General features: G+C 39.3%; 1 protein-coding gene across 1 annotated transcript; it reads right to left on the bottom strand.

The window, feature by feature from the left end:
- map2k2a (mitogen-activated protein kinase kinase 2a) lies at positions 1 to 9,829 on the bottom strand. Its single transcript, XM_023408063.2, has 11 exons — positions 9,122 to 9,829; positions 8,709 to 8,919; positions 7,337 to 7,483; positions 7,100 to 7,177; positions 6,581 to 6,632; positions 4,104 to 4,228; positions 3,282 to 3,495; positions 3,016 to 3,080; positions 2,801 to 2,862; positions 1,949 to 1,994; positions 1 to 1,833 (listed from the first exon to the last, which is right to left on the bottom strand). The coding sequence occupies exons 1-11, from the start codon at positions 9,208 to 9,210 to the stop codon at positions 1,723 to 1,725; spliced, it is 1,200 nt and encodes a 399-aa protein (XP_023263831.1). The 5' UTR covers positions 9,211 to 9,829; the 3' UTR covers positions 1 to 1,722.
- Between the last annotated feature and the right edge of the window lie 1,133 nt (positions 9,830 to 10,962).

The raw sequence follows: 10,962 nt of genomic DNA, 5'->3' as shown, positions 1-10,962 counted from the left end.
TACATTCACAAATAAGTTTTATTTTCATCTTTTTATACATTATAACCATATCCAACACATTTTTATATTATAATAAAATGACTCTTCTCCCTTGTCATTTACATAAATCAAAAATTTGTATATTAAGACTGCAAAATAGTACTCCTGTAATTTTTGTATATAGCTTTGTACACATACAAGTGACAATGCATCCAGTTTGCTCTGAACGAATGCACATTTCTGGGGGAATAAGAAAGGGCAGCCATAAGCAGAGAGAATACGAGAGCTCTAGCAAGACGGCAGGCTAGCATGTAACACCACCACCATGTGACCAACACTGACCTGGGTTAAATTTTTGCAGTCAAACCCTTTGTACTACTGAAATTCCACTTGCAATCAGTTTGTACTTTTATCACAATTAATTGGGCTAAATCACAAGGAAAAGGTTTTCAATAATTTAACCCAAGTCTTTTCCAAAAGCACACCTCTGTTCTGGTTGTGTCCCAAGAGAAAGCTTGGAGCGCCACACGTAGCAGTACAGTGAGAACATAACCAAATACACTTCAGGGGAAAGTACAGACCAACAACTAAGAGAAAAAAAAAGTTAGATTAGTCAACGTGATTGAAATTTCATATTGACATTGCAGAGATTCAGGCTTTTGATAAAAACACCAGCTAATCATCCCCATCATGATCTTGGGAAATAAAATACACATACAGTATAAGAAAGATAATAAACCATGCTATATCATCCCATGAATACATTTTGATCATTGTTTTCACAATGTCAATAAAGACATTCTGGCATATATCAGGCCACCGCAGCATATGCCTCCTCGTATGTGAGACACACAGCGTGGGATGTGGATTGAAATGTATGTCGAGGAAACAATGTCAACACAATCAAAGTGTAAGTCACTGAATGGAACAAAAAAAAAAAAAAAAAAAAATCAAAATCAAAACATTCAAAGTACACTGATATACTGTTCATGACTGTGCATACAAAAAAAAACAACATATCAGGCATTGAAAAACTTTAGTAGTCATGAGTACCTTCTTTGGTTTGTGACACTGTTTAGCGTGATCGCTCATTTACCTAAAAGTTAAAATGACTCCTTAAAGGCCCATTTGTGCTGCACTCTCTACTCACAAATTTGATTATTATATTGGAGGTAACTGCAAGGTCTCTTCAGACAACGTTTTAGCATGATTAACTTCGACAAAGGGATTTTAAATCAAAATAACTGCATTCACCTTCAATAAAACCAATTTAGAATTTGCAAGTAGATAATGTGTTTGGATTTCTCTCTGGTCATTCTCAGCCCAACAAATCTCTACAGCAGGTAATTTATTAAAATACAGTCCCACAAGCCATCAACTGTTGCCATAGAAAAGAGATTAATACAGAATATTCAACAATACAAAAGAAGTTTGTCAATCAATGCAAATTCAGCTGACACACTGGCAGCCCTTCAGTGCTTTACATCCTCTGTAGCAGTGTGGAAAAGTGAGCTGTGGCTACTCTTGACACTGGCATGGTGAAGCTGTGGTCTTACAGTACAATGACTCAACGGGCCCTGCTGCTGGTGAAGAAATAAATGAAGGGGGAAGCCAAAACCGTTTTACCCAAGAGCAAGATGAAAAAAGTGCCAATATGTGTGATGGCTTGTGTACATGTATGTACAGTATATGTATGTGTATGCAAGCAAGACCCAGAGGTGTGTCAGGGCAGTGGGGGCCTGTTCACTCAGTGCTGCGGGTGGGAGTGCTGGGTTGGTTGAGCCCCATGGTTTTGCACAACCATCCGGCAAAATCAACTTCTTCCACTTCTGATCGTTTGATGAATGTATGACTCTGAAAGAAAACCAGAAGGGAAACCATTGTTTGCACTGCTAGAATCATTAACAAAGAAATCACTTACCCAGTAATCAAACTATCAGATAGATGGAAATAAAGCTCGGGTACGCACCATCAGCATCTTCAGATCAGCTCTCTCAGCTGGATTTTTGATCAAACTACAGACACAAATGACACCAAGAAGGTTACCGACATGAGAAATCCTTAATAGAAACATTAGTGCTTCTTTAATGACTTAAAGTCCTCCTTCACTCAAAAATATGTTTTGCTTATTGTTACTTCTCTTATATGTTTAAGCTTCACTGTGTCGAAAAATGTGTGAGCTAATTTGACACTAGAAGGCTGTTTTCATATTCATCCGCTGAGGAGGGAAAGTTTCGTGATTTTGTGACATCACAGCTAGTTTGGAAGCAAATTGTTGCTCAGTATGCAATTTACACAAGTGTGCTGTGGAAACTTGAATCCTCCAGTGCACAGACATTGAGAATCTGACTTTTCAGTGAAATACGAGACTTCATGTGTCTAGTAGTTAAAACTTAAACAATATTTGCATATTTATATACTCTAGATGTTTGATTGAAGGAAAATATACATATAAATGCAATTTTATGTTTTTAACTAGGTAACTGAACTTTGTTGTGGATAAACTGTATAAGACAAATTATTATTCCAATGAGAATATTTTTATGTCTTCAGGATCTTTAGCTGGATTTTATTATTTCCAAAATACCTCTGTACTTCAAACTGTAACCACCTAACACAAAACAATACGTATGCATTTCAGTCAACCCCAACTGCTGCAAAGATATAACTATATAATATTAAACACAGATGGAAAACAAATTCCAGCTTTTAGTGATTTTATAGCAATCTACCTGATTAACTCCGATTGTTCTTTCTTGTTGAAGAGCCAGTAAGAGCAGTCTAAACATAGCCGAGTTAAACATGTCATTGCATTGCTCACCATTTTGTCACAAAGTCCTGGAAGTCATTGGTGAAGACACCAAGTGGCAGTTTAGGAGGCGGCTGAGGAAGAAACAAGAAGCAAAAGATAAAAAAACAGAGCAATTAAAGAAGACAGGTACAATACTGTGTGCTTGTGCAAGCTGAAGAGATATAAATGTGTGTGTGTCTGTTTGACTCAATGTATTGTGAGGTGAGGTATGTGATCTCTCATACCTCATTTACAATGTAGTCCAAAAGTTCAAAGATTGCCATGGCAGGTCTACTGTCCACCCCATGTCCTGTGAACAAGTGGAATATCATTAGCATAATTCAACAAACAAACATTTTTGTCACATATTAAGCAATGTTTATCATCAGATTATATTTCAAAGCTTGATCATGCAACCATTAATGTAGAAATGCTAAATCAGGACTACATATATGAGTTTTGATACTGTTTTATATAACTGCGTATTCGTGTGTGCCTTTGCGTTTCATACCGCTCACGGGCCTGCCTGGTGGTCTGGGCCTCTGCGTGTTGGTGTGAGGCTCTCCCTCAGCTCCGTCCATAACAGCCCGTCCAAAGATGGCTTCCAGCTCTTTGGCGTCTGGTGGGGGGATGGGGTAGCGGCCAATCGCCAGCTCCACCAGTGACAGACCCATGCTCCACACGTCAGACTGAACTGAGTAGTGAGTGCCCTGCAGTCTCTCCGGCTGTTGAGAAACACACAATCTACGTCAGAGGGAGCAGGTAGAGCCAAGATGCCAGGCAGGAGTGTGGGATGGGCAGAGAACTGGGCGGAGAAGGCACAGGAAGTGGAGGAGAGGATAATGGAAGGGGAGATGGAGGAGGGGGTGTTATGGCAAGGAGAGGTGGGTGCGGTTAAGGCAGGAGGACAGAGGATCGGAGGGTTTGGCAGGAAGTGAAGAGCAGCTTTGGACTGTTTTAGTTATAAGGGTGAGCAAGGACAGATGTGTGTGTTGGGAATTATGATGAAAGGGCAAGTGTCTCTACACCACTGGTTCTTTGTGGGTATATGATGAGACAGTCAAGCAGCTTTCAGCACTGCACCCACCAGGTGTCTAAGAGTGAGTGGAAAGGAGGACAAGAAAGAGCGAGCACAGTTGCCTAGGTCTTTGCCAAAGAGTCCTTTCCTGGGCACAGCCCTCGGTTCTTGGCAGGGAAGTGAGGGAGGGCCAGAGGAAGGGAAGGCAGAGGGTGGGGCCAGTGAACAAGAGCAATGTGAGAAAAGAGGAGAAGGAAAGTGGGGATAGGGCCAGAGGAAAAGGGGTGGGGGCGCAGGCGTGCAGAGCTGACTCACCGACATGTAGGAGCGCGTTCCAACAAAGGAGTTGGCCATGGAATCTATGAGCTGGCCGCTCACACCAAAGTCGCACAGCTTGATCTCCCCGCGAGAGTTGACCAGAATGTTGGAGGGCTTTACATCTATGTGGCAGAGGGGATGTGGACAAACAGACGTTTGTTAGTTTTAGTGAGACTCTTCTTCTTGCTGTATCTCAAATGTCATCCATACTTATCACCTCACTATTGACTTTGTAGTCATCAGGATGGGAATAGACTGCTTATAATAACAAATTCTAAATAGCAAACAAGGACACTATCACACTGGTGTTTTAATATATATTTGGGGATATGCATAGGGCCATGAATGTAGCTGTGTATGTATGACCATGTCCACTATGTACTGATTGTGTCCTGTGTTTTTTTATTGGAGACACTAACACATACAAGCTCAAAAAAAAAAAAAAAAAAAAAAATCCCTCCAAGGACATAAAAACTATAATATCAAGACAAATGTCTTTTGGACATAAAAAAAATAAAATCTTTTTTGAAACAATTATTCAGAGATGAAAATTTTGACCAGGACTACAGGGTGCCATGAGGGCTGCGGGTGGCATGCTCAGCGCCCCCCAAGGTTCATTTTCAAGCAAGGGAGAAAATAGTGAACATCTCTTCCTGAGTCCCTGTTATAGACAAGCCTGGTCCTCAACATTTCCCACTCATCACAAAAAAAAAAAAAAAAAAAAAAAACATCCTGCAAAATAATGGGGTATGACTGAGCCCTGCAATCTGTCCTCTGTGGTGACTGACCCCCTCCCACCGACCAAGGACATGTATGAAGTGACTGAGAAGGAGGTGGCATGAAAAACCGGGGGAATGATGGAGGGAGACATGGAGGGAGGGGTCGACAGGGTGCGGCTGCTGTATAATCACATCTGAGAGGCTGTAATTACTGCCTGAGCTCACAGACAACTCTGTCCTAGAGTACCACCGACCCTGTAAGACTTCACTGCACTGCACTATGCAGGTCTGACTGCTGCCTTCACCAGTACTTTTCATAACAACACACCCATGGTTCCTCACTGGTGTGCTGTGGAAAAGTTGGCTGCCTTAGACATTGCTATGGTCATATTTTCAATTTTGTTTGAATGCAAAGATAATGTTTTTTACTAAGCCTTTTTTGCTTTTTGCTACAAATTTCGTTGATCAGATATTTCCAAATAACAGTCTGCCTTGTGGTGAGTGTGCTAACTGTCTTAAGATGTTGATGCAGTGCATATGGAGGAAAATGCAAGAAGACAATTAATACAAATTTGAATGAAAAACTACATGGAGGCCTGGAGCCCGTCTAGTTAGTGTGGCACATTTGAAGTGGTTTCATTGACAAAAAAAAGTTCATAGACATTTCGAAATAGAAATCATACTTAAATGTTTTTTGTTAGTGTGTTTGAGCCTGTTTCAGAGCAGGAAGGATAATGACAGTGGAAAATTATCCTGCATTTTTTTTTTTTTTTTTTTTAAATCTGATGTTTAGACTGTAACATTCTCTGCTGGTTGCCTCATCAGCATCAGCAAATCTTAGCCACCAGTAACACTGAAGGAATGGGAATCATTATATTAACCACGACAACTGTCCATAAAAAAACATCTACATTGCATTATTACTAAATGAGATTGACTTTTCTGTAATCTGGCCAAGCTGCCATTATGGGATGCCCATTTCTACACATTTTATGGCCATTTCCAGACAAAAGCAATTTAAACATATTTTTGTTTTAGCACTTTTTAACTACATTGTTGCCAACCAACTGAATGTCACATTAACAAAAAAAAACTAATCAAGGATTGGCTACAAGAAACATGATGATGTGCTCTAGTTAAACACTGCATAGTACTGGTTAACTGTTGCAGCAAGGTAGTAAGAAGCCAATGTGCTCAATAACAGTTGTAGTTAGAAAACTGAATTGATCAAAATAACAATTGTCATTATTTAAAATTTGTCATCAAATACATTTTTCTGCATTAGATAAAACTGTCTACACAAACCATCATGAGACTGTACTTAAAATACAATTTTCAGTATGTCATGAAATACATTTTGGAGCATATCTATCAAAACCTTTAGTCATCTAGGTCATGGGTTATCTGAAGTCAATGACTCTGAGTTTTGTTATAATTCATCCTTATTCTTCTTTCTGAAGGAAATTCACAGGAGTTAAGCCAATAAGTAAAACGTAACTGTGTGATAACCACTGCATTCAATGGAAAGCTTGAGATAAAATTTTGTGATGTGTAAATTAATCAGTAACGTTACCACAACATGAATGTCCATAATACTATATTTTTACTACTATTTTTACTAATAATTAGTCAATCACCTATTATTTGAATAAGTAAACTACATACTTAGCATCTCTTGTACTACAGTGCTGAAAATGTTGGACAATGGATTTTAAGAGCAATGTTATATATTGCGACTAGACTACACCACCATACCTCTGTGCATGATCTGGTGCTTCTCCCGCAGGTAGGCTAATCCTCTCAATACCTGTAAACAAGAGCAGAAAACATTACAATACAGTACGCCAAATCTCAGGCAATAGTGTGTACATAAAAAAACATATATAAACATAAGCTTTCATGTGTGTAAATGTTAATTAAAAGAAAATCCAATTAATTTGGTAGTTCATTTTTACATTTGAGTTATTTGGACTTAATACAAGAGAAAAAGTTAAACAAAACTCGGTAGGCTCTGTTGTTTGTGACTCATTCATGACAGGTTAACACACAGCAAGTTAAGCAACAACACAAGAGACATACACCCACAATGGAAGAGCAGTGCATATGTAAATACATTTATAGTAACAAGCTACAAATCTTTATACCGCTGCCAAATTTGAACAGCACACCTTTTTAAGAAATTATAAACATGTCACATCTGATTAAAAAAAAAAATCAAATTGCAAATGCAGAACGTTTACTTTTAAAAAGTAAAAGCATTGGAGAAATACATACAGCTATGCTAACTTTTCCCAGGATTTCTTCTGGGATTCTTCTGGCTTCCTTCAGGACCTGGTCCAAGGATCCACCATCCTGCAGCAACAAGTAGCACAATTAAAATCTAATATAACATTTTAAAAATCAAAACACATGCAGGCTTTTTGGGAACAAATGTTTTGCACAAGAGAAAAATACTCAGAAACTCTGTGGTATCAAACCACATGAATTCACTTAAGAGTTTTTGTCTCTCACCATGTGCTCCATACAGATGCTGATCTCCCCATCGCTGTAAAAGGCCCCATAGAAGCCCACAATGTAGGGGGAGTTGCATTCATGCAGCACCTGCAGCTCTCTGATAATCTGGTTCCTGATGGCAGGCTTGATTTCCAGGTGGATCAACTAAGAAGGGTAAATATGAAACCATGAACTGTGGGTCTGACAAAGACAAATGCATGGGATGCAATTACACCATTCACTGCCCATCTCAATTTAACGCATTTTTAACGCAGAGGTGCTGGCTGGCATAACTAACACTTTGCTTTGTTAGAAATTTCAACACACACTATTTAGAATTTCATTACATTTATCTTTTTAAAACAGTGTTTACTGCAATAAAAAGACAAGTTGAAGACAAGTCAATACACAGCTTGAAAGCATACACGCTTGAGCTTGCTTGAATTGCTGCTGCAGAGTCTGTATGCAATCCCAGTAATTTACTATCTCATCAACTGTTCACCCTGTGTTCTGATCAAAATAGGGGGAAAAGAGACTAACCAACTCGCTGTAAGTATGCAACACTATACGAGGATAGCTTTAAGTGCTCAACAGGTACTGTATTTTTGAGGCAGATACATATAACTATATTTCAACATTTTTAAACAAACCCATACAACAGTAACATACTTTTGATGAGGATCCCTTTAGGTTTTGTTAAATATTGTGACAAGATATACATATATAAGTTATAAATGACCTTTTGCAGTGGAACAAATGAACTTGGCAGTGCTCATAAACATGGGACAGATAGTTTATTAGGAATACTTAGCTAAAATTAATGCAGTCTAATACAACAGTCCTGCAATAAACCTTACCTTCGTGAAGGTTAAATGTTGAGTTTTTTGTTGAAATTGTGTTAAAGGGGTGTTGGTCCAATTGTCTGATCATCTTGGAGGCTACAATTTGTGGTACTGTTGAACTGTTGACAGGTGTTCCTATTATTTTCCCACCCCATTCAAATCAATGAGGGTAAGCTAAACAGACACACCCCTTGTATAAAGTTTACAGCACTTCAAAATACCTATTTATGTTATATGGATATGAATTGTGTTAAACAATATAATATGTTATATGAATAATTTAACTATATATTATCCTACTCCTACTTTAGATGAATATTGATGTGTTTATTTTTGTTGTATTTGAATCATGATGTAGTGTCTTTTTCTCCAGACAGTAAGTCAGTGGGATCCCAGGTAGACATGGGTGAAGCAAACCAAGTCGGCACCAACGCTATAATGCAGTAACAAAATCTAAACTGAACAAATCTGGAATGTGTTTTGAGTAAGCTCACTCCACATGTCACACTTCACCTGTAAGAAAGCATTCAACAAGTGGTAATTTTCACCTTCCGGGCCATGACCAAACCCGAGGGTTTGTGGCGGACCTTGTTGACCACTCCTCCGTTTCCAGCACCCAACTCACATATGGGGTCAAAATCCTCATCCTTCAACTCCCCAACCTGAGCTTTCTGGGTGAGGAAGGCTTCCAGTCGTTTCCTCTGTTGTTCGTCCAAGTCCAGCTCACCCAGTTTCTTTTGTAAGGCCTCGAGGTTGGCTCTGTGAGGACGAGACAGGTGGTAATACACACAGAGAGAAAGGATGAGACAGGGACATGTAACATCTGTACATGAATGGCGGTGCACAGGACTTATGTTACAGAGTGCTAACAAATGGGGATAATGTCTAACACAGAGCAGTTTGAGGCATTCTCTCTTCATCACAGATACAATTAATTTTAACCCACGGTAGTGCTACTCACTCAGATGCAGCATCAATGGTGTTAGAGGTGGCCTGTCCCTCCCCAATGGGCGTAATGTTCAGGGGCACGGGTCTTCTTTTGGGAGCCATGTCGATATCTACCCTAAACGACTTTCTAAAATAATGCACTAACCTGCTTTGAGCTGGGCAGCTGCTAATTTAGCCTTTTCCTTCTTCGAAACTCAAGTCTGAAAAAAGCAACAGGGTCAGCTCTAAGTGGCTAGTTAACTTAGCTGGCTAACGTTAGCAAAATTAGTATACTTTCGGTAGCATGTCAGTTAGCCAATGTGATAAAACGTATCATACCAAGGTGCGTCTTAAAAGTCAGGTCGTTAGCCGGTGCATCTATAGCGTTTGGAGTAGGCACATTTCTATTTTTCTGTCTCTTCTAGGTTATCTACCTGCTGCTACTAGCCATTAGCCACCTAGCTGCTACTAGCTAGCACCAGCTCCTGGAAAAATCGTGTCCTGCGTCTCTCAGTCCTTAAGTGCAGCTCCTCGCTTCTCAACGTCCACAAGACAATGGTTTTTACCGGCTGCTACACCGGGAGACCGACTCTGGCTGGCTTCCCTCCGCAGGACGGCAGCGTCCCAGCAACAAATTCCTCCGTGTTTCAGCTCAGGGTGTGGGGCTCTGAAGCGAAAAGGGCTTTGGCTCTGGTTGGTGGTGCTTCAGTACAGGAAGCAGCAGCTGCAGCATCAGACCTGTGTGACACCCACAGGGAGAGCCCTTCATAAATAGCGCGAGACTGAGACCGTCTGACAAGTCGATACGAGGGATGCAGAAGACTCATGGGAGATGCACGACATCTGCAGTTTGTAATAACACCTCGGGTATGCTGTTTTTATTTAGGTAAATGCTCACGTTGACCATATCTTATCCACCCTCTGCTGCTTTCTTATGTGTTTAATGGCAGTTAGTAAACAAGCTGCGCAGTACATTACTGCCACTCAGTGGTAAAACTCTGAAATTCAGAAATAAGAATACACCCCCACAAAGTTCAGGATAAAACATTTGAAATAGTTGTTCAAATTTATTAATTCAACGTTTGAAACTTGAGTGTGGATTTTCAAAAATTGGATGGATCTGTACATACAGTAGACCTGTTTAACTCATAAAAAAAATTCTTAATATAATCAAAATCTGAAATAATACTTTTCAGCTTCTTTATTCATTAGATTAGCATAATATATTGTATATTCCTCCATATTGGCCCAGAGCTTGCATGTAGCCATAACTATCATATAGAAGAATCAAAGTTTCATTGTCTTTGCCTTTTCTACATTTATAAACTAAATCTTTCTAAGCTGAAGTAGAAGGGATGTATGTACTGCATATATTTAGGTGAAGTCGCTTGAATTTGTTGGTAATTCCTTTGGAAAAAAAAACAAAAAAAAACATTTTCTGCAGATACTGTACTTATCATTTACATAATTACAAATTACAAATATTTTTTATGCTGCCATCTTGGTAACGTCTTCCAAAAGAGGTTTCTGACCTGGGATAAAAGAAATCTGGGATTTACCTGGTTAAACAAATGATGAATAAAGACATCTGATACTGTAACATCAGATGTAACTGTTCACTCAGTGTGATAGAAATCCTTGTATCTGTTTTCTATTGTCTGTAAATTTGCAGTGTCACTATGGTAGCATACAGTATACCACTTGGCACCATATTTATGCATTAGTACTTCCATTCTGCTTTCATGCTCCTATAACAAATGTGATGAAAGCAAGGTGTTTTCCTTATTCAAATCAGTATCGCTCTGCTCAAATGTCTTTATCTGAATCCCTTATGCATGATCTTGGCTACTGAAATGGTGTCAGGATTATCCCCAT

The sequence above is a fragment of the Seriola lalandi genome, unplaced genomic scaffold, assembly GCF_002814215.2.
Source record: "Seriola lalandi dorsalis isolate HSWRI2012SDOR001 ecotype SW California unplaced genomic scaffold, Sedor1 jcf7180002054353, whole genome shotgun sequence".
NCBI classification, from domain to species: domain Eukaryota; kingdom Metazoa; phylum Chordata; class Actinopteri; order Carangiformes; family Carangidae; genus Seriola; species Seriola lalandi.
Note: the sequence above shows the minus strand (reverse complement) of the source record. Positions and strands in the feature narration are given on the sequence as shown.

Bases quoted from the DNA above. Each gene is read 5' to 3' on its own strand.
- map2k2a (XM_023408063.2), bottom strand. From the start codon at position 9,210: ATGGCTCCCAAAAGAAGACCCGTGCCCCTGAACATTACGCCCATTGGG. The intron at 8,920-9,121 runs GTGAGTAGCACT...TCGTCCTCACAG, and splicing joins ACCATTGATGCTGCATCTGA to AGCCAACCTCGAGGCCTTAC. The intron at 7,484-8,708 runs GTGAAAATTACC...TACCCTTCTTAG, and splicing joins GTTTGGTCATGGCCCGGAAG to TTGATCCACCTGGAAATCAA.